Here is a 24327-nt window from a genome sequence, read left to right on the forward strand (position 1 = left end):
ACTTGATAAAAAAAAAATTGGAAAAGAGGTGACAGTATAGTACAATATGAGTTTTTCTTCTCTAATTTCTATTGCTGTATTTGAGCTGTCCCTTGTATTATATTTTTGCAGTACAGAGGCCAGTTTAGGAACAGAAGTGATCTTTATTTTGTGCAAAAGTGTTTGTGTGTGTCCATATGTGTATTTTCTTAGATAGATACATAATGTAAATATGTAAGTTACTCATTACTGTGATGCTCTGCCATGTGATATTTCACACTACCATTTACCATCAGTCCTCAACTATGTTTTTTTTTTTCTTAAAAGGGCTTATAAAGGGCTCATGTTCAATTGCAAATTACAAGTTTGGCAGAGCACATCAATTCATTAGCAGGGAGGTCAGATGTGCAAAAACCTTGACATATCAAAATGAGTCCTGACCTGGTCACTGAGACATTTAGAAACAAAGTGTTTTAGATAGGTGTTTACTTCCCCAATTTTGCTTTAAGCTACAGTCATCTATTATTTTGTAAGTTGAGAATGAATTTCTGGTGTAACTTTTTTCCAATTTTCTCTTTCATGACTGTGATTAAAAAGCCTTCTGCTCATGTTATTTTCAGTCATTTGACCTCAATAGCTTTCTACTTTTTGATACATGAAAATAATTAAATTATGATTGGATAAATAACACATCTGAAAACAGCACTGGGAATATAACAGATGAACATTACACTTGATAGTGCAATGAGACTGAGAAATGTTTTTCCATCTGGGTAAGATCCTGAGCTAATGTTATCTTTTCATCCCTTTCCTCAGGAAAGAGAAAACTTGTTGTGCAGAATGAAATTGGAATAGTGATGGGGAAAGGGCAGTTCCTCTTTACACCTTTTCAGTAGCAGAAACAAGAAGAAAATCAGGGTATAACAGAAACAAACCTCTCTTGTCTTGGAGCAATTTTTAGCACTGATGGTGTACGAGAGGAGACTCATGGGCTGTGAGACCAAAATCTAGTGCAGTGCTGATAAGATGTTGTAACAAACAGCAAAAAGCCACCAATACTGTTATGTTCATATTTCTCTGTCGGGTGGAGCAGCTGCTACATACATCTCCCAGAGCAGCAGCTTAGAAAATGCTCTGAATTGCATTTTGAATCTCTCACCCCTGCCTCTCTGGGGAAATGAGTTAAGGATGTGCAGAAGAACCATGCAAATAATCTTTTTCTCAGGAAAAAGTAGCTTAAGTCAGTATTGAAAAAGAGATAAAATAGGGTTTAAGCTGTTATCATATGCAGAGATATTGGAGGTAGTAGTTTGTATATTGATGGCAATTTAGTCTGAAAATAGTGTTTATTAACTCAAATATGTTGGACTTGAGAAATTAAACAATATGAAGATAAGAGATGCTCTACCCTGGATGATAATGTCAGGCTTGGTAAATGCCAAAAATGCAAATCTGTGACTAGAGCACACCAGCCAGGACAAGGCTGGAGAGAGAGCAGCCAGGAAAACACCAACAGAAGACACCTTGAGAGAGGCAAAATTGGCTCACACTGTGGAAAAAAGCCCCCAACAAACCCAAAACAATAAAGACAAAAAGATACAATTTAGATAGATAGAATTAATATAGAATTAAAATTCTGGGTTAAGTTGTTACTTTCACCCTTGGATCTTCAAAGTAAAATTAACATTTGTTGCTCCCTTTGAGTGTAAGATTGGTTAGAGACCATTATTCAGATGATGAAGTTTGATGGACATAATTAAATCTAAAGTGGTTAGAATGTGTGTGTAACCTTCACAATATATAAATTGGGGGCTTTTGTTTGATGGTTTATTTAGGGGCTTTTTACAGAACTTTTCTTCTTCTGTCAGATGAAGTGCCTATGTGGCCACAGATGCTGCAGAACTATTGTACTCTTTTCTGACTTTACTGAGTTTTATTTGCCTTTAGGATGATTACAGAGGAGGCACATTTGAATTAAAACAATAATACCAGAGTGGTGTCAGTGAACAGAAGTGGTAGAACACCTAAAGCTATAAAGGTTATTTTGTGGTGACACAGTTTTCCAAACATACAGTAACAAGAACATAATTTAAGCATTAAATTCACTTCGGAGCAGGAGGAAATACTAAAATAAAATCATTATATGTTACAGTAGTTACCTCAGTTGCTACTGAAATGCAGTTTTTTCTGGAGATGTGCCGTAGCTCTGCAAATACCCTGGAACATTTTAGGAGTTTGAGAATAACTGCAGTGAGATAAGTAGAATGAAAATACTAAAGTGCACAAGGATACCTTGGTTTGTCCCAAGTACACTGGGGAGTAACCATAGGGGATTGATGTAATATGTCCTCCACAAAAATACCAGAGCATTGTTTATATAGTCGTTTTTCTTTGTTTAAAACTATTTCATCTTGGTTTAGCATGTGTGAGAGTTTAACAAGCATTGACAAGGCTTGACCATGCCTTGGTGATGTCCATCTGAAACACATTATCAACACTAGTAATGAAATCTGTCATTTCTGTGTGAGGATTATAAAACCTCCAAAACCTGTGAATGGCTTATAAATAAGAGTGGATATTATTTCTGTCCCAGCTCAGAAAGAGTTTCCTTCGGATGATATATAACAGTGCTTCCTTTTTTTTAATATTTTTTATAGATTTTGTTTAAAAATTTGATTTCCAATCCACTGAGAATCAGTAGCGTTGATTCCTTTCTATTGCAATCCATCTTGTTAAATCTATAAAAAGTCTGTAGGCATTTCTTTTGCATATTGTGTTCCTTTGTGTGCTTAAAAAAACTCCTGCTACCCTGTATATTATTCAGCCATTTGTGGCTTGAAACACTGCCTAAATGCTGGCTTATGTTTCCCCATTTTCAAGCCGTAGCTTTTTATGTCTCACAACTCAAGTCTTGCAGCAATAACACTGAGTTCCTGCTATGGTTAGAAAAACACCACCCATTTGAAAATATCATCTGCCACCACTTTATTGCACAATGAATAGATTTGCTTTGGAGGGTTGCAATATCTCATGTGACTCTCTAGCTGTATTTTAGACGTGAAGTTTTTATATAAATTCTGAAATAGTTTTGCATTCTATGGCTGATTACTTTTTGGAAAAGTCAAAGTGGAACATTTCTGAATTCCACAAGTAGGAGAGCCTTCAAAAAGTCCTTTCTGTATTTGTTCATTGTACTAATATTAAGCCAAACTTTGCAGAGACTTCACTGCTTGGAAGTACTATCTCTGTTCTGTCACCAGCCGTATCTGTTAAATCCCAATGAGTGTGAAAAACGAGAAAAATCTGGGTTTACTTGGCTGTTTCAGCAGTATGTTGAGAATGGCCAGATTGCTGGAGAAGACGACTCTCTTGGAAACCCTAACAGCCCGGCCTTCTCATCTGTAGGCACATAGAGCTCATCTGAGTGTGTAAATAAAAATAAATAATGCAGTGAAAAAATATGCAGAGTATTTAGCTGAAGTGTTTCAAATTTTGGATTTGCCATAACTTAATTTAAATCTTCGGTTGGGATTTAATGCAGGCAGGAGGGTCAGGTTTCCAATGGTTTCAGCAGTATGTTGAGAATGGCCAGATTGCTGGAGAAGACGACTCTCTTGGAAACCCTAACAGCCCGGCCTTCTCATCTGTAGGCACATAGAGCTCATCTGAGTGTGTAAATAAAAATAAATAATGCAGTGAAAAAATATGCAGAGTATTTAGCTGAAGTGTTTCAAATTTTGGATTTGCCATAACTTAATTTAAATCTTCGGTTGGGATTTAATGCAGGCAGGAGGGTCAGGTTTCCAATGTTGGGATTTAATGCAGGCAGGAGGGTCAGGTTTCCAATGTCGGGATGTATGCAGGCAGGAGGGTCAGGTTTCCAATATTGGGATGTATGCAGGCAGGAGGTTTCCAGTGTTGGGATTTAATGCAGGCAGGAGGGTCAGGTTTCCAGTGTTGTAATTTAATGCTTTTCTGCTACTACACTTTTTCTGCATTTATATCCTGTCATGATACCTTTTTGCTGCAAAGAAAGTCCCTTTTATTCCCTTTTCCTTTTCTGTTTCGAAGAGAACATTTGCTTCTCCTTTTATACGAGGTAATGAGATGAGAGTAGCTCCGTATTCTTCAAATCGATCTAATTTGGCTTCTTTTGGTGTATAGAATATCCTTCTTTTGCGCAGGGCTTTCATTTCTTTGAAATCTCCATCCCTCGCTACCTGGCGTGCCTTTGTAATTAACAAAACTTGGCGGGCAGTTCTCACCCACAGGGCCGCGCTCTGTTCTCTCTTGCAGGCTGATCCACGGCGGGCAGCTGCTGAACGGGCTGGCGGGGCCCACGGTGATGAACGCGGCTCCCTTCCTCTCCACCACCTGGTTCTCCCCGGACGAGCGCGCCACGGCCACGGCCATCGCCTCGCTGCTCAACTACCTGGGCTCGGCCGCCGCCTTCCTGGTGGGGCCGCTGGCGGTGCCGCCGCCCAACGGCACGGCGCGCCCGGCCGCGCCCGGCGGCGCGCCGCGCATCAAGGACCGCATCGAGGCCGTGCTCTATGCAGGTGCGGGGCCGCCACCCTCTAGTGGCTGGTTTGCGCAGGGTCCGCTCTGTGGCTGGGGGGAAATTATTGAGTCATGAGGGTTAATTTTTTTTTAACAGCCTTCCTTGAAAAGAAGCGGTTCGGTTGGTTTGTGTCGGATGATCTTGGGAGAAATGTCTTCTTGGAGTTTCCCCCGAGCTTCAGAACTGGTTTTTGCTTATTGAATTTTCATTAAAAATACGTTTCCATGACGCATTGGGTTTTTTTCTACTGTTTCTGTTGGAATGGAAATTCAATAGTCTTTTAGCATGAAATTCTGTTCTGCATTAACTGAGCCTTAATTTATGACCTGCATGTGCCTTTCAAATGTGATTAGATAATTAGTATTTCAGAATCTACAGAGTCAGAAACATTGAAATTAAAACACGATAGATTTTGTTTTTAGCTAAAACCACGTAATTCTTACTGGTGAGCAATTTCAATGAAGTGACAACAGTTTAGTGGAAAAAATCACTGATGCAAAATTCACTTGATAAAACTTGGATTTTTTATCCTTGCTCTTCTTATTGCAATGGCTTCTATGCCTCTTCCTGTCACTTAGAAAAATTAGCAGCAAACTTTAAGGAAACAGAATTGATTAAGTGGTTAAAGTGTCTACATTCTACTTTTTAGTGAATATAAATTAGTACAGCATTGAGAGTTGCACATCTGATAGGGGTTTTCCCCTCTTATAATTGCATCCTCTGAAATCCAGCCAGGAGTAAGTGTTTCAGAAGTCCTAACATGTATATACTGTGTAGTTTATGTGGAGGTTTAGTGGATTGAGTTAGCTGTGATCATTTATTCCTGGACGTTATCCTTATGGAAATTTGTCAAGTTAATATTCCTGTTGGGTGAGGGCCACTTTAATGTTTGTTTTAAAGAAAGTGTAATAGAATTTGGATCATGACTTCAGCAAGTATTTTTGAGTAAGCTGCTTTTTACTGGACTCAAATGGAACAACAAGGAAATTCAGGTTTGGCTAAACCTTTTTCACATGCAGATATGGTGTTAGGCTCTGAACATCTCGTGGCAGATGAACATGTCTGGTGTGAAAGAAGGAAAAACAAAAGCAAGTCAGGTTTTGTCCTGAGGAGCAGTGGATAAGGGGAGGAGAACCCTAGCAATTAGAGAAGTGCTTTTGCTCTCCCTTTGCAGATTTTCCATGGAGAGGGAAGAGTGCATTTGCCTGAGGAGATACTGTGTTGTGCTTGAAACCACTGTTTTGAGTCTGGTAGCAGTAGAAATGTTGCCTTCAGCAGTGCATTAGATTCCCTTTCTCTTCTGTTCTCTTTCAGGCGGTTTTCCTAAGTGTTTTTCTCAGAAACAGGGATGGATGTTGCCACCACGGTTCAGGACTTGCCTGCCTCACATCTCAGCATGACTCTTCCTTTCTGAGCTGGCTAGGGTGTGGGAACACCCTTGTAGACCTGTTTGGGATCACTGGTCCCAGCAAGCAGTGATCCTACAGCAGCTCTTCAGCTTCCTAGGAATTGTGTTTTGTGGGGCATCTGTATTTCTCACTTAGTATTTGAAAGTGCTTTGAACAGAGATAGTTTCTTTGTGCTGGTGTTTGTGTCCTATGGGATGGATATTTTCAGGAGCTGCAAACTCTATAGCTGTTTAGACAATGACAGAGAGCTGCTTTGTGAACATTGCTGGCCTGCAGTGAATCACAGTAATGATGGAAAACCTCCAACTGGTTTAAAATTGCAAAGAACTGTCAAAGAGGAGTTTGCTTTGAATCCCTCATAGGATTTGCTCTATCTCAGCTTAGCCCTGTTTCCCTGGAGAGCTGAAGGCACAAGGTTCCTTCTGACTGCTTCACTGTGCTCTCTTGTGCCCTGTGGGGTCCAGAGGTGGAAGGACAGCTGCTTCATGGTGGGTAATAGTGAACAGACAGCTCTGTTCACCTGTGGGACAAAAATACCTGGTAGGTGTGGTAGGGTACTATTTGTCCCCTTAAAACAGCTGCGCAGAAAACTAGGCTCAAATTGACTTCACAGATTAGTAGTGAAGGTTTTGCAGAATGTAGAAGAACAAGAAGCTGGATCCAAATGTCCCACTTCCCCACTTCTTCAGCAAGTGTGGTCAGGTTTGGTATGACTTGTTCTTTCAGATACTATGGGAAAGCCAGTTTCACAGGGCCAGCACTCTGCATTTCTAATGAACTTGTTGCTTTTGTGTGAGCTAGCGTTAAATAAGCAGCCTCCAAAAGTTAGATGATGTCTTTTAAAAGGCAGTAACGATGTGAATTGTTAACTTGGGATCAGTAGTGTGCCAGCAGTGTACAAATTTTCCAAGGACTTAAGCTCAAACATGATTACGAAGCAATTGCTTATAAACCCATTCTGAAATTGCTCTGTTAACTCCAGTCTCTTCTGTGTTTTAATAAATTGCTGTTCCTTTATCTCAGACTCAGAGCTGAGCTGAATTGCCACAGCCTCTTTCTGTGTCTGTGTTGCTGCACATTCTGGTTCACAGCTCAAGTAGTACTGATGTAGCAAATCAGAATTGAATTGTATTACTTGAATAGTGTAAGGAAACATGAATTATTCTGGACTGCAGCCAGAGGTGTTAGCCTTGTGCTTTCCTAAATACCAGTGTAAAACTATTATTTGTTTAAAGAAAAAAAAAAAAGCATGTGTTTTTTTGGGCTGTTTGGGGTTTGCACAAGCATCAGGGTGCCTGCTTCCTAGGCTAAGATGCAGGCATCTCTCACATCACAAGTCACTGTGGTACCCAGCTTTTCAGCTTTTGTGGAGCATTCCTGTTTCACTCAACAAGTACACAGATTTGTACATGTTTGTGTGTCTGCACACTGATTTATGAGTTGCCCCATGTCATGTGCATTGCTCTGTTTGAGAGCATCCATTGCACTTTTGAGAAGCTGGCAGCTTCTAAAGAAGAGCCTCTCCTGTGACTGCAGCTCCCTCACTCTCAGCATTGACCTATTTCCTACCTTCTCCATTTTGCTGACTTTCACTCACTACTTACCTGCCCAGGAAAAGTTTTAGATTGTATTCCTCTTCCTCTACTCTGGTAAATTAAATTATGGAAATAAGAGTGTGGGTTTCCTATTGAGGAAGGATTTCAATATGTAAGAAATCAGATGTGTTTGGCAGTGCCTGGACTTTTGATAGAGGTGTAAGTATTGTATACAAAGCTCAGATGGCACTAAAAACTCATATTCTTCAACAGAGGGAGATGCTTTTGTTTCCACAGTGAATTCGTCACTTTTCATTTGTGCACAGAGCAGAGCTATCTAGGCAAATTTGTTAGCCTGCAAACTATAACGCTGGGAGACATTTAAGAGTTGCAAGAAGGTACTACAAGGACAGCACGCTGAACTTAGTAGTTTTTTTAAAATAAAAAAAGGGAGTTTTTTGCTGCTCCTACTACAGCAATTAGACTGGTAGAAATCTTCAGGCAGTGCATAGATGAGACCCCAGAAGGGCACCTGTTAGGAAATATTTCTGTGATTTAAATATTTCTGTGATTCTGCAGAATAAAACCTGGCCTTTCCCCTTATAGCATTGCAGTATAACGAAGTTAAATAATGAGTACCTTGGACAAAATTTTGGGATTGTGTGATCACGTTCTTGGTTAGCTATACCTGTCTGCAGTCTTAAATCTGCCTTTAATGTGTAAGTAAAATGTGTATAATATGTATGTCTGTAAACCTATATGTAGAATAGAGGCAGGAGGCAGGGGGATAAACAGCTTTGACTAAAGAGCTGTGTAGAATCATCCTGTAGTGACAGAGCATCTCATCCTTTCTTAGGTCTGGGATGATCAGTTACTGCCAGTTCTTTATTCACTGCTCATGGTCTCCAAAACAATGTGCACAAAGATAGAAATTAATCTATTTTCTGAAGAGCAGAGGAGTGAGAAAGTCTAGTTTAAGTGTCCTTGGCCCTTGAAACATGCAGTTACACCACAGCAGGAAAAGAGACACCACGTAATTCAAAATAAGTCCTTTAGTATTTGATGATGAAAAATGGCATTGTCACACTCCCAATATGCCTTTTCTCCCATATGCCAAATAGAAGCATTCATTTCCCTTCTCCATCTCCAGCTGATCCATTTAGGCTCTGAGTGTTATTTACTTTTCAGTTTCCTGAATTTATTTTCTTCTAGTTTAGCAGAAGACCTGGCAAAGTGCCATGTTCATATTGATTTATTAAAAAAGAGAAGAAAAAAAAGAAAATTAAGGCAATTGAGTATCCAGCTCTGCTGGAATTTATTTGTGCTGTCAGTGAACACTTCTTTGTTACAAGATCACAAGTTCTTTTAAGATAACACACTTCAGCTATACATTTTTCTCTCTATCAGCAAAGAATCTTGTTTTCAAAGGCAGTAGGAGAAATACTGGGATTGAGGACTGTGGAGAACATGATATACACTGTAAAAGGCCTGTAAAACAAATTAATTAGACTGACTGTGGGTAGAGTTGTTTCTCTTCAGAGTGTCTGCTCATGGGACTTACTGGTTTCTGTGAAGTGCTCATCACTTTTCAAGCTCAGGTCCAAACTTCTGCTATAAAATTTTTCAAAGATTTGGATTTCCTGCTGCTAAAAAAGCAGGGCATCCACAAACAGCTGTATTCTTTCTTTTTCCCCCTCTTACCTGTACTTTTTCTATTCAAGAGCCATGGTTGCTTCTGCACTTTGCTCTTTTATATTCTGTTGCCATGTAGTGCTGTTTGTGTCGGAACTGCTGCCTTGCATGACCTTTTGTTTGCCTTCATCATCTTGTGCAATGAATAATTGTTATTCCATGCCCTGGGGCTTCCCCAGTCCCATCTGTTTCAAGTCTCTAGCATGCTGTTACCTGCACTGAGTTACTTCCATCGAAAGGAAACGTGGCCAAATCCTCATATTGCAGTTCTCTCTGAAGAGAAAAAGCAAAAGCTTTCCTTTTGCTTCGCTAAGTTCCTGGTGTGTGAGCCTTGTTCTCTGCAGCACCTATCACTGGAATGGGCTGCTAGTCTCACTGATTCTCCATCTCAATTTGAAATCTTGTTTGGGGAAGGAGAAAGAAATTCCTCCTTCAAGTTACGGAATTCTGTTGTCAGGAGCAGTCGGGCACTCGTGGTGGGATTTATGTCTCAGAGGCTGGCTGATAACAGCACTGCAGTGAAATAAGTCTTTCAGTGCTAACATCTGTTCTTGGTTTTGTTTTTCTTTGCCCTCTTGTTTAGAATTTGGAATGGTTTCCCTGATATTTTCCGCAGCGTTGGCCTACTTCCCCTCGCGCCCTCCATTCCCCCCCAGCGTGGCTGCAGCGAGCCAGCGGCTCAGCTACAGGAGAAGTTTTTGCAGACTCTTAAGGTAGGACCTCATTGGGTTTCCACTTCAAAGCAGATCAGTGCCTAAGTAAATAAAAACAAGTGTGCTTTAATCTTCTCATTGAGCAAACAAGTTGGTGTGTAGTACTTTTAAACAAAATAAAATTAAATATTAATGTCAAGACATAAAAGGATGCTAACTGCTAAAGAGCAGACATTAAATTTTAAATCACTGTGTGCATTTCCACTCTTCATGCCAGTCCTTCAGCACCAGCAGTGCTTTAGTCATCCTGTTAGCATGGCTTTTCTTATGCAATGCTTCTGTTACATCAAGTTATACGAGATTGTTAAAAGTGAGCAATGAAAAACAGTGAAGAACACTGTGCAAAACTAACTTTTAAGTTGTTTTTTTCTGTGCTTATTGTATTGAATTTGGGGTTTACTTTGCTTTTGAAGGATTATTCAGCTGCTTTCATTCACCCATGGAAGCAATGAATGAACTATATAAAACTGTTATGTGATCTATTAAATCTCATTATTTGTATGTTAAAATATGAAGTGGGAATAGGAAAAATGTCTCCAGGTGTGTTTCTGGATAGGCTCAAAGGTGAGCTAGCTTGCTTTGAATTTTTATATTAAATAAAAAGAGGTTATAAAGAAAGTGATGGTATTGCAGCTTCTCCCTCTTGGTTTCTTTAAGTAAGACACAGTCCTACTTCCCCCAGTGTTTGTTCAGTGTCTTGTGTAATGCAGATATGATCTCAGAGGAGCAGCTAAAGCAACTGTAATATTAAGGGTGAATAATTGTGAAAGCCCATGCCCTGAGATGATACTGCACAGGGGAACATTCTGGGGCAAAGAGGAGCTGCTCCCCTGGTACGGAATATGACTGACTTCACTGGGAAGCTTCTGACTCTTGCTGTAGTTGTTTGTTGAGTGATGTAGGAGCTGAATCTGCATATAAAGGGTTGCTTGAAGCTCGATAATTGTGCAGCTTTAGACATTTAGTTACTACAGACCTATTGTGGGCTGTACTTTCAATAATTTTATTTAGAGGCAGCGAAAACAATTCATCCCTTGTCACTGGGTTTTCTTCTCTTTTGTTTTTGGAGGCTTTTTTTTTTTTTTTTGTTTGGGGGAGTAATTAGTTGGCAGGATGCTTAATCCTGTGTGCTCATCCTGGAGCAGGCTGGCACTCAGGACGTGCGAGTACAGCTGGGTGGTTAGTCTGCTAAGTGACTTATTCAGGGTATTAAAAAATAGCAGTTCCCTTAAGGACACTTATCACACACAAGAATGCTGTTCTGCACCCAAGCTGATGTGCCGTTAGACCCTGCCTGAGGGCTGTGTTGTAAAAATGTTGCTGTTGAACAGAAATCCAAACAGCAATTGGCTTCGCAGGTAAGATATAAAATTTTAGTTGACAGTGCTCCATTTGGGAGTTTTATAACCATTAGATTCCGTGTTCAAAGTATTGTAAACAGTGGACCTGAGATACTGGTAAGGTCAGAATGTAAATAGCAAAGCTGGCTTACTGTTAACAACAACCAATGAAACTTAAAAAACAAACTGGACTTTTCAATAATGAGTATAGTTTACAGTGTCTCCAGGAACCAAGAGGGCTTTTTTAAAATGTGGACAGGTAGATAATTATATCTCTCTTCACTCAGTTTTTGCATTCTTCCATGCTACCCTTTATCAAAGGCACTTCTTCATTCCTCTGTACATGAAACAATCAACAGTTCATCATTAAACCCACTTATCTTGGAGAGTTGTTCAGTAACAATCTGTCATGCAAGGGGGTTTTATAAAAGAAAATGGTATCTGCTGTGCTTCAAGAGTAATCCATCATCTGGTTCATTAGGCTTCTAAGCTCTGTTGCCTGCCTAATCTAGGCTTCATCTTGGCTTAGAGAGCCTTTCTTTAGACTTGGTGGTGTAGACTGAGGGTAACCAGCAGATGAGTAGCAAGAAATCATGATTTCCTTTTACTGTGTGTAAGGCATTCAGGATGTGTCTGAGCTGGTGGGCTGACTCACAGCAATGCACCAGACACACTCATGAGAACTGAGATGTTCATGATTTCCCTGTCTTCTCCACCAGGCTGCAGTTTTATTAACTTGAAATAAAGCAACATAGCATTACTTTACCATTGAAGTCACTGACCTTTTCTCCTTGGACACCAAGGGGATATATCACATCCTTGCAACTCCCACACTCCTCTGTGCCTTCAGGTCCTTTGGCAATCTTCTACATGAGCTGCTTCTTGCAGAGTTATTACACCATCAACACAGGTCAGCCATCCCCTGTGGGCCCTTTTTGGGGGACGTTCTTAGGAACTTGATTCTTCCTTCTGATTTGGAGGGTTCCTTCTTCTGACAGATTGTACCAATTAGTTGATGTCTGATTATCTCCTGATACCAGCTTTCTCAGCCTGTAGTGGGAGACAACAGATTGGTCATGGTTTGGGAGCTAAGCCCAAATCTTTTAACAGTCTATCACACACTGTGACAAGTGCAGTTTGAATTTCTATTAGAAAATGTGTGGTGCCCTATCTCAGTTTCTTGGGTGAAGCAAATACGACTTGATTTTATTTCCCCAGCTCAGGATATTCCACAAACTTAAATGGAAAAAAAATTTCTAATACAAGTAAATGGTTGATAAGTCTTAAAACCTGCATTAAAAAAATGTGTTGTGATTTTTGTTTTGAAGTAATAAGATTATTTTAGCCAGTTACATGGCATTTATATTTTCTAGGGAATATGTAAGCAATTTTGAAATTTTGTATCAGGGGTTTTATGCATCATTATTGCCTTAATGACACTTTCATCAACAACACCATCCAGTAATGGAAGCTGCTCAGAATGTGCCTGATGTTAATAGGCACTGTCAAAGTTACTCTGAAAACGATGACTGACTTTGATGGGGCTCCCCTCTGAACCAGCCTGTCTTACAGATTCTAGTGGCGTTTGGTTTCTGAAAAAAACAGAGGAAAAAATCAATTCATATTCCAGCAGAATGGTTTAACAGAGAGGCTAATTCTGATATCCTGTCATTGCTGATAGGATGGAAAACAGTGTGGGTTCAACAGCTGATGGTGTGACAGACAGCACATTTTTCTACTTTCAGTGGAGCAATTGCAAAATTGCAAAAGCTGTACACAAGTGACTGGAGCCATGAAAAGTGGAGCTGCTACTGAAGATGTGTGTTTGGAATGGCTTTAGCCAGCACGAGGTATTGCTGAGCAAGGGGGCAGAATGACACCTGGTGATCAGTATCTCTGTCACTGCCAGGCTCCCTTTCTCCTGGTCACCTTCCTTGTTGTGGAGACTAGGCAGGGGAGCAGGCTCTGTCCCTGGAGATTGTCATCGTGCAGAGCTGTTACTGTAGGGATTGGATGTGGCACAGAGCAGCTATCCCACATCACAGTCTGTCTTGTTGCTTGAGTTACAGAACAAATACACCACAGAAAACACTGATCAAATAAAGGGCAAAGTTCTCCCTCAAAAGTAGCTCTTTAATGAAGTTGGGGTCCAGGTAGCCAAAGATTTTGAATATTCAGCAAGTGTTATTTCAGAACACTGCATTCAGACTTGTTTCCTCTTAGCATCTACAATATGGCTCTATAAGGTCCATGCAAATTCCCTTTTATTTTATTTGAAATGGTTTTCAAGTGAATAGTATTAAATAGCATCAAATGCCAAGGTGATATAAGATAAGCTAGCATAAGAGTATGGCATTTTAAAAAAAGGAAAAAAGTTGTCAGGAAGACAGTAGCATTCAGAGAAATATAACTAATGTATAGAAGAGCTGAAAGTTTGAGTGTTGTTTTTCTTTGCATTAAAAGATAAATCTGACACAAATGATATTGAAAGCGGAGGATATGTTCATGGGATGGAAATGTGTTATTCAAGAAGAGGATGTGTGAAAAAGAGCAGTGCAAAAAGCACTGTGTGTGTGGAGCATCTAAGGGAGTAAAACAGCGTAAGCTGCAAAGTTCCGAATGTTTTGGAGAGTAATTGAATCTCTCTCTCCCTCTTGGCTTTTGTAACTGTGTGCTATCAAATTGCCACTGCTTGCCAAGGAACTGGTACTGATCAGGATCAATTTTATGTAAATTGTTTGAGACTGGAGGGAGCCATGTTTCGGGTTACACGGATATCCCATGGGATGACTGACCTTGGAATCACCATAAAATCTCTTCAGTTTAAAATATTGCTGGTTCAGATTCCAAAGTGTATTTTCTTTCCCATTTGAAACATTTTTGATGAAAACTTGGATGTCTTAGCAAGGATTTCACATTTGCTTTCAGTTATGGTGAGTGGGGGAAATTGTTGGTTAAATTCCTGTTTAGCTCTATACATTGAAGATGATGATACAGCTTTGACTGTTTCACCTTCAGTGAATACTAAAGGTTGAGTAATTGGGAGGAAAAACAAATATGTTGACTATTTAGAGTAAAGTATTATATCTGTCTCTGGTTTTTACCAGTTCAAATTGTCAAAATTTTTCACTCTTGCAACTGTATCTGTCTCATTTCCAGAACTTTCCTTGCCTTTCACCAAAATAAAGACAATTAAAACAGGCTTGGTGGTTTTTTTTTGATCTTTTAAGTGCAGTTCAAGAGGGATGAATCTCTGATTTTATTTTTGAAATAAGCTTTTAATCTTTTAAATTAGTGCTTATTATTCCTAACATACACTTAGGCTAAGTAGGTTGCCCATGCCAATGCATGGAAGAATTGCTTGCAGAAATGAGAAGCATATGAGCCCAGCATGTTACAAAGATCTTTGAACTATGTGGAGAGACTGGCTTTTCCCATTATCACCGTGCTAAGGTGGCAATGTATCAGCCACTAGGAATTCCGTGGCATGGCTGGATACCTTTCTTGTTTTCCCTGGCTCACTCCTCCTTCAGACCTTTGCTGATTTTCTTGATGGGCAGAATATAGATTCTAGGGTGTGATTTACTCTCCTGGCTAATCTTGGTGCAATTTCTACTAGAAGCTGAGGCTAATGGCAATGTTTTATCTTCACAGCAATTTCCGATTCTTGATGATTGCTTTGGCCTATGCGATACCACTGGGTGTTTTCTCTGGCTGGTCTGGTGTTCTGGATTTGATATTAACACCCATTCATGTAAGCCAGGTGAGTATCTCCTGACTGATAATCAGCAGCTATTTTGTAAGTGGTATGTTTTTGTTTTTCACTAGCGTGCAGTTTTATCAGATTTTTATGTTTAACATGCTGTTAATACATATGGACCACTTTACTCCCTGAAATTTTAAACAAAATGAGCTGTAGCTTTGGCATCCCAAACTGTCAAAACTCTCCCTGTGGACTCTCCATCAGTGCTGAGTGTTTTCAGAACTGTACATGCCTTTTAACAAAAAGGAAGAAGTAGGTAAAAAAGTGGGAGTATTGTTAGCTGCTGCATCTCTAGTGAAAAAAATGCTGCATGCGTGGTGAAAAAGATGAAGTGCGGAGAGGATGATTTCTAAGCTTTTGATAGAGTATTATAGAAAAACAGAGGACATTACTCAGATTCCATAAAGAGAGGTCACATTTAGGGCACAGACTACTTAGTCATACTTTCTTGTGGTGAATTTATTTCCTTTCCCAGAAAAAGCCTTGCACTTCAGATTATTGTAGAGAACTGTTGTTAGCAGTTTGGAGCTCCTGCACAGCATTTGTTTTGAAAGTAACATCATCTTATTTTCTGAGCTTTAACACATTTCTCTATGTTTTTGTTTTGGTTTTTTCCCCTGTCAGGTGGATGCAGGCTGGATTGGATTTTGGTCTATAGTTGGAGGTTGTGTTGTTGGCATAGCAATGGCAAGGTAGGAATAATTACAGGTCCTTCTCCATTTCTTCAACTGTGATTGTCATTTAGTTTATCCTCTTAAGAACAGAAATTGTTTTCTCTCATCTTTCAGAAACTTGAAATGGAAAATTCCTTTTGGGGTTATAATGTGTTTCTAGTAAAGCCATAATTTTTACCACGTTAGTGGTTGCTGGGGATTGAGAACTCCACATGCATATACCTGAATTTGGAAGTCACATTCTTGTTCCTGACACTGGCTTCCTGTATATTGGTTTTAAAGACAGCTCTGGTGAATTCAGCTGCCTGGTATGAGGGAGAACCTCATTGTAGCACATTTGGAAAGCATTGAAGAAATTATTTTCTGTCTCCTTCCATTAACACTTATCGGCATGTTGTTTCCCAAAGGGATATAGGGAATGTAGCCCAGGCAGCCTACCCACAATAACATTATGTTCTTCCACAGAGAAATTAGTCTGGGCCCATTTTGGGCAGGTTGCTGGATTCCTGCATAGCCTAACTATTTTCTGCTGTATCCTGTGGGCTACAGTATGGGTGTTTGTATGCTTTTTGTAAATCCAGACACAGCTGACTCTGGCCATCATGAGCTGATGACATAGGGAGTGGAACAGCAAGAAATGGATTGCCCTTCCAAAAGGCTGCTGTTTCTCTTTCATTGAGGTCCCCTTTGGGAAAAGGGATGGTGGGAGCGAGAAAGTCTTAGAACAGCAAGAAATGGATTACCCTTCCAAAAGGCTGTTTCTCATTCATTGAGGTCCCCTTTGGGAAAAGGGATGGTGGGAGGGAGAAAGTCTTTCAGGAGGTACCTGAGCAGTGAGTTTATTGCGTGATTAAAACCAATCACATGTTCCCCTTGCTTTGGGATATCTGAGCATTGTCCTGGCTTCTCTGTGTCCACTTTTTAGACTCCATGTGCAGATATCTGCAATTGTTTCATCATCATGGTGTTGTGGATGGGGAGAGTGATCTTTTTAGGACTCTCTTTTTCTTTTTGAAACTCTCTTTTTTTCACTTGCTGTGCTTCATCAGAGTACACAATGCATAAAGAAATGTGAGGTTTCACATCCTGACATTTTGCAGGCTGCCTAGCAACTGCAACAGGGAGAGGAAAAAACTCCTGACCTAGGGAAAAGAAACAAGTGCTGCTCTCCCATCTACTCCAGATGCAGGCCAAAGGACTTCATCTAGCCAAACAAAGTTCATGCCCTGATTTCCTCTAAAAAGAGTTGTTTTTGATTAGCCAAGCTCAGATACAATGTTTTCTCTGTAAGAGAATAGATGTTTAAAAGCAACTGGTGCAAATGACACAGATGCCACAGGTTGCATGTTGAAGCAGGTAGACTGCTATTTCTCATCATGAGTTAATCTCTAGTATGTTTGCAACATTTCAATAGTAGAGTTTAGAAGCTCACTTAACTTTACTAGGAGAGAATCTGCAAACTCTATGTCAACATGCAAATCTCAGTCTTTATGGTAGATTAATTTATTTAATATGCTGCCTGGGTTTAGCTTCAGGAAATGCAGGCAGTCCCTTTAACTGCTTCAAAATTGATTTCAAACCTTGTTGAATACCTGTATTTTGTAGCATTTAGTAAATTTAAGAAATACCAACAGTCTGTCTCCAAATATGTCTTTCTAACTTGGGCTATGCACAGTTCAGATGGGAGGGTTTGCATACAGGAGGGGAGGGAGGAGGTGATTTGTCACTTCTGATGGATGACTCTCCCTCCTAGGCCTATTCAGCATTTATCTGTGTAGGGTTGAATCAATGACGAGTCTGACTGTAATCTGCTGAAAGTTGTAATTAGGAAAATTAAGTAATGATTCTTGTCAAAGCTGACAAGTTGATATATTTCAGTGTCAGAATTGTGATTTGCCAAGCAAGCAGCTCTCTCCCTTAACCACCTCTCAAGAAGCTGTTAGTTTTGGGGTTGGGTTTTTTCCTTTTTTTCTTCTGCTAATTTTTTAAAGCAAAATTGGTGCATCTTAGGAATTTGCTCCTTCCATTTTTGTCAATGCAGATTCTATAATTCAGAATTTTTAACAACCTGAGCCTTGCCCTGGAGCATTAGGTCCTGTACATCACAGTAGGTGTTAAATCATCTGATTCTGAAGTAATGCCCAGTTTGGAAATTTGTTTATCTATCTTGTTTTCAAAATGCTGCAAGTTTCTCTCAGCATTATACATAAATCCTTCTACTCTCCACCCACTGCTGTCCTGATAGCCATGAACTTACATGTTTAGCTAATGTGTTTGATGCATTTTTATCATTGAAAAGCCTGGCCTATTTTGGGCAGCTGGTAGGTGCTGTACCCTTTGCTGGCAGCTTTCAAATGCTACTAGTTTGAAGAAAAGCAGTGTCAAAGAGCAGCATTCATATAATTGCATGGAGACATAAATCTATTCCCTTTTCTCAGATTTTTAATTTTTTTCCCCCCATATTTGCCAAGGATCATAGATATTTCTGAGGTTTTGTCCTCTGCAGCTCAGTTTCAGTTCCTGCTTCTAACCTGCAATCTAGTAAAAATGCTGGAACTTTGTGGCATGGTGATAATTTCCTTAGCAACAGACAGTGTTGTCAGCAGTGCAGGTTTGTGATTTTAACTGTAGGATACAGCCTAGGGCTGGATCTGCTGGGAGGCTGGAGACTGTTACCAGCAGCAGGCTCAGAGGTGTGTGTCTGGCAAAGGATACACCTTCTCTGCTGTTGTGCCTAGTTTTTTAGCAGTTGCAGGCAACTCCTTACATGCTAGATGATGTAGAAGGATTTGTACAGAACAGAGGTTTGAAATCAGGTACAGGGTCTGAGGATAAAAGTAATTTCTCATATTTTTTTGATTGAAGCAAGTATTATGAAGGGTAGATTAGGTTTAGAGTCTTCTTTATTCTCCTGTAACCAGACAAGAAACAGAAGTCCTTCAATTACCAAGTTCAGGTTAGGTTATTATGTCATTTTTTCTATTATTTTTGTTCCTGGCTGAATCCAATAGCTGAATAAACCTTTACTTTGGGGTACGTTTGACCCTTTTGGAGTTCTGTGATATCTGAGAGCTCTTTGGAGCACACTGCTACCCACACTGGGATCTTTGTGTCAGGAAGAGTTGCAGCTGCTTGGTGAAGGTAGGTATTTTCTCCACTTAGCTGTCATGAATGGATTAGCTGCATACCAGCCTCCCATCCCCACATATCCTTGGTGGTGGGATAGACACCAAGGATCCTCTAGAGATCACTCCCAGACCTGTAGTCGCTCCTAGAAGGCTGATATTTCTCACATTGTTTCATTAGACAGGACCTACGTTGCTGCCCTTGCCTGTAAGGACAGTGATGTTGTCTGCCAGGAGGCAAAGCAGGAGTCTCTGTGGAATAAGCTGGAAGTTTACACTTCGAGATGCTTCTGCAAAGCTTTTAAAATTGCTGATTTTGACCCTAGTGATCCCAAAGAATAATTAAAGAAACTCACTGGCAAACCAGTGAGGCGATCCTGACTCCTCGATCGGATTGTTAGAAAAAAATCCAACCAGTAGCAGCTGACCTCTGGCTATTGGAGATGAATGCATAAGCCACTTGAACACTGCAGTCATAAACTTCTCAGATTATATGCAGCATTGATCTCTCACTGCTGCTTATTGAATTACTCACTGCTAAATTCAATGTGGAATTCAGGCATGGGGAGAATCAAAATTCCAGGAAAGAAGTTGGTCTGGGGGAGCAGAGAGTGTTTGAGTGCATTACTCCTACGTCTCTTACGCTGTATTTGGAAATTCTCAACATTTTGGCAGCATTTCATGTTTTATCAAGTAAACTATAAGGTATCTGCTTATAGAGTAATCTTTGTCAGGGCAGAGAAGGCAGTAAGCTGGTAGACAGACAAATTTCATCTTGCACCAACCTAGGTGGATTATGCTGCCATTAGCCTAATCAAGGTAGGAGCCTGTCAAGGGGACAGAAGATATGCTTTAGAAATACATACCTAACCTGTTCATCCCAAAATTAAATCTCCTAAGCAGGAGATTATAGAAAATTACTCATGAATAAATAACATTGCCTTTTCTAATATATCTTTCCCAATAGTTAGGTTGACATCCCCTTTGGAAAGAGAAGTTGCACTGATAATTATGCCACATGAGCACTGCCCATTTTGTCTCCTTGAAAGAAAAAGGGGAAAAAAAAGATGAAAAAAGCTATTGTACCATCAGGTGGTATAAATATCATAATTCCCTCTATATAAGAGCCAGACTGCCCAAGGACTTGTGGGGCTATCCTTTCCCAGTCTGTCAGCAGGGTCTGTGCAGAAGAGGAGCAGCACCAAGCTTGTGGTTTCTGGGACTTTTCAACCCAAAACAGCCTCTGGCAGAGTGACCCCCTGTGTAAGGGGTTCCTTCCTTGCCTAAGCCACCACGAGCTTCTTCACCAATGCATCCAAGGGTTCAGGAGCTGTTCCTTGTCATCTTCAACTAGGGATTCTTTGGACTCTTTTGGAGTTTTGCCATTTCCCACAGGAATGAATCTTGACACTTAACTGTGTCTTGAATGAAACGTGGCAGCCTCCTCATATGCTAATGGAGCTCTGTGTCTGCCAAGGGAGGCTGGCAAATGCTGACAAAACAGCGATGGAAGTAGTGGTGAGATACTGTGTCCAACAAATGCAGAAGAATAAAAACCTCCCCCCCAGTGTTTTCATTTGATGCCTTGAGAATTGCTTGAGAATTGTTCTGGTTTGGTTGTTTGTGACAGCTAAAAAATCCATGGCTCTTCAGCTTGACAGCTAGAAATATCACCATTCTATAAAAATACCTTTTTTCTATTTCTGAAAATTAGAAATTACTTTTAAATTGTTTCTATAGTCTCCAAAATCTTTAATGAGAATATACTGAATTAATTGTCAAGTATCACATTTAAAGAATTTGAAAATCAGCATTTGTACTGCTCTGATGTGTGTTTTTATTTTAGATTTGCAGATTTTATCAGGGGCATGCTGAAGTTCATACTGCTGCTGCTTTTATCTGGAGCAACATTAGCATCAACCTGGTTCACTCTCACCTGTCTAACTACTGTCACTCATCTGCCTTTAACCACAGGTATCGACAATGATTTTAATTCCTATTCTTTATAATTGATATTGCAGGCAAATATTTGCAGTCTTCAATATCTTATAACATGGTTTGGTATCTTTAGTAATATAGTAGTTTTACTGAGAAAAAAAAAGAAAAAAGTTTAGAAAGTCTATTGAACCTGAAATATCTTCACTGCTTTGAATAACTCAATAAAAAGATTAAAAACTTGAAAAACCCAATAACAGGAACCCTGAATACACATTTAAATTTGATTTGGGGACTAAGTGTTTTTCTGTTTTGAGTCCTTTGGAATAACCGAAGTGAGAAATAAATCAAGAAAAATCAGATGAATGAGAGTAGTGTTGCATACAAGAAACACTGACATGTCTGGGAATTTAGGGGTTTGAAACTTGCATTAGTTATTAGGATCTCATGGTGCATTTCAAACCAAGGTGACCCGTAGTGTTTTCAGCCATCTAAATCTGTCCCTGCACAGTGCTGTCCTCTTTTTTTGCACCTGCATGCAGGTTCAGGGAACTCTTCCAGCCCAAAATTAACTCAGCCTGTGCCTCAAAAAGACAGGAAAAAAGCTGTTGGCAGGAGTGGGGGAGAAGCTCAGAGGTTGGGCTGCCAGCAAGCTGTCCCTTAGTTGAAAGCTAGCACTGCTTAGTTCTTAAAAGTCTGTCCTTCACCTTATTATCTCACCAAAGGACTGATCCACCTGTGATTGCAAGACCTTCAATAGAGTAGCAAGTTACAGTAAAACCTAAGCCATCAAGACTCAAAAATATATTTATTTAGTAAAGAATTCTGTAAATCCATTTTAAATGAAGGGCCATCTCTCTTATAAGCAATTTATGCATTCTAGGAGATGTGAAAACTTTATTTCGCCCATTTTTAATAAAAGAGTTTGGTGGGGAGAGTAGTATATAGACTAGTGTTTTACTCAAATTAAGTTTGAGTTTCAGTAAGTGTCCTTGGTGCACTGCAAATGTCACAACTATAAACTAAAGTGGGTACAGCAAATTGAAATACATGATCAATTCAGGAGCAACACCATCTGGATGGATAGGTCAAATTTGTGCTTTATCTTGAAATTTCAATGCTTTCAAAAATTCTGCTTAAATAAAACATAATTTAATCAATAAACAAATCAAATTTCATGATGGCTGTTGTCATACTAAATGACTACACATTTCCATCAAATCTAAAATAAAAGCAATAAAAGCTTTTTTCTCATGCTTGCCTGCTTCATCACTACAAGCCTGCAGTAATGTAAATTTTTACAGTAACTCTATCCTCTGAATTGATGCAACAAACCAAACACATAAATGGCCCTTCAAGTCTATGCATAAGAATGAAGCAGAAATGTTTCAAGAGGGGAAAGTCATTACGTATGCACTCACCAGTGTTCCAAAACAAAACTGATGGAGCTCTCTCTGACTTTATTTTATTGTTTTTTTTGTAAAGAATTCAGCATGCAGCATAGGTTCTATAAGAATTCTTATTTTTATAGCACGTAGTTGCATTGTGGTGGTTTTTTTTTTTGGAAAGGTCATCCAATGTCAGGACATAAAAGTAGGTAGGGTATTTGAGGTTTGATATATAGTGTCCTAAACTAGCATCCCTTGCTTCAAATGCAGGGATTGGGTTGTACTTTTCATGCAATTACCATTTCTCTTAAAATGGATGATTCCTTAGATTAAGTTGTAATTGTAGATCAGATTTTTCTGTCAGTGCTTTTCTTACATATGCCACTGTAAATACTGAACCCTTTTCTTTAAAACACAAGGTTGTTTTGAATAGAAGTGCCAGGAATTTGGTGCATTCCTCAAAAAAAAAAAAAAAAAGGCAGTCTAAAGCTTCAGACTCTAATGTGCAGCCAGAAAATAAGATCTCTTTTTTCTTCTGTTTAAATTTCATAGATATGCAGTGGGGGAAGGTTCTTATCAGGCTTTTCTCATTAAAGTTCTTAAAAAAATAGATGTAATGTGCCTGTTCAATTTAGTTCCTTGTACACAGAAAAGCAGTGCTATATCTTTATGAAATATGCTGTTATGGATGAAAACACACAAGCTATTTAAGCTAATTTATAGGACTTCATGCTAGATTATTCCTCAGTGTAATGATGCAACATGATGATGACCTCTGCATTCACAGTAATTGGGAGAAACAGTACATTTGAATTGATTTGGATGAACTTCTTTTTATTCTTCTCCTTTTAATTAAAAGTTTCAGATGTAGAGTGTATTGGAGTACAAATCCAGGAGGTCAAATGCAGGCTGTGGGCTGGCAGCTTTTGGAAGTGATTAGTGGTAGCTGGTACAGGTGGAAGTCACTCTGCATATCAGTGGGCAGGTGTTGACAGTGGACTGCCAAGTAGTTATTCTCTGTGTGTTTTGTAGAGCTTGAAGATGTGCAGAACAAAAGCAGATGTCATTGTGGGGCTTTTCCCTCATTCATAGTTTTTAATTTTTTGGTTGATTTTTTTTTTCCATCTAGTGTTCTCTTTTTTTCCTCTTTATTTTCTTTTCTTTTTTTTTCCTTTTTTTTTTTTTTAAGGAAAGGTGCATAAAATACTTTTTATTCTAGAGCCACTTTACAGGCAACACTGGGCACTGCTGTAAAGCAGGGGCTGTGTTATTCAAGGCACGTTTTGATGTTGCCAGAAGGTTCAGAGGCTCCTCCACTTCCTCCAGTGCTGTGGCAAAGAGCAGAGGTGTTGGGCTTGGCAGTGCTGCAGAGCCAGTGATGGATCTCAGTCCACACTCTCAGCCTTATTCAAATGCTGAGGCAGAGCAAGCAGGGTTCAAAACTGACACGAGAATTTGTGGGGGTGTACATTTGATCTTCCAAAGAGGTTTTTCCTTCCAGCCATGTAGCTCCTGTTTTGGGAGGGATTTCCCCCTCCTCTCTTGGCCTGTCTCCAGTGTTGTTCTCTTGAACAAGTCAGGCTTTGCCCTACAAAGCCCCAAGTGTTGCCATCTTCAGCAATACCTGGGAACTGCTGAAATATCCACGTGATAAGGACTGCTGGTACAGTTAAAAGGCAGCTGTTCCACAGGACAGGACAGTCATTTTGGGGAGGAGACAAGACAGCCTTTGTACTGGCAGGTGTTGAGGCAGGCTTTACCACAGAGATGAAGGCTGGTTAGGTGGCATCATCACTGGCTGCTGTGTCTCACCTCACAGCTGTTGATCCATTAATGAAGTTTGCATCTATAGCAGACTCTGACAGTGGTTTCCCCAGGTCCAAACCCAGTCTTTTCCTTTAGCATGTGGATATTGGGTGACATAAGCTCACCTCCCTCTTCTGAAAACCCTCTGCTTGTCTCCCACCTGGGCTCAGAGCAAGCAGTAGATGGATGTGTTTTTATGGAAGCATAAAAAAGATGAGAGTTTGGCCAATTATTCACCCTAAAAGAAAAAAATCTCAAAATATTTGTTTTTAAAATACAAGCAAACCAAAGCCCTCTTTTAATTGGTGTTCTTTATGGCAATTTTAGTTATGTCTGGTTTAAATATTGGGGCCGGGAAGGTATTTGAAAAAATAGTCACAGCAAAATATATTTTCCTCACCTTGTTT

At 39.8% G+C, this 24327-nt stretch overlaps 1 protein-coding gene across 1 annotated transcript in view; it reads left to right on the forward strand.

Moving 5' to 3' along the window:
- The window catches only part of SLC49A4 (solute carrier family 49 member 4), a 66091-nt gene that overhangs the window by 29316 nt on the left and 12448 nt on the right, over positions 1-24327 (forward strand). The window contains 5 exon segments of the mRNA XM_039729758.1: positions 4276-4538; positions 9760-9889; positions 14884-14992; positions 15617-15684; positions 20638-20765. Coding sequence (XP_039585692.1) covers positions 4276-4538; positions 9760-9889; positions 14884-14992; positions 15617-15684; positions 20638-20765 — 698 coding nt within the window.

The sequence above is a fragment of the Passer montanus genome, unplaced genomic scaffold (assembly GCF_014805655.1).
Source record: "Passer montanus isolate IOZ18808 unplaced genomic scaffold, ASM1480565v1 scaffold1, whole genome shotgun sequence".
NCBI lineage: Eukaryota > Metazoa > Chordata > Aves > Passeriformes > Passeridae > Passer > Passer montanus.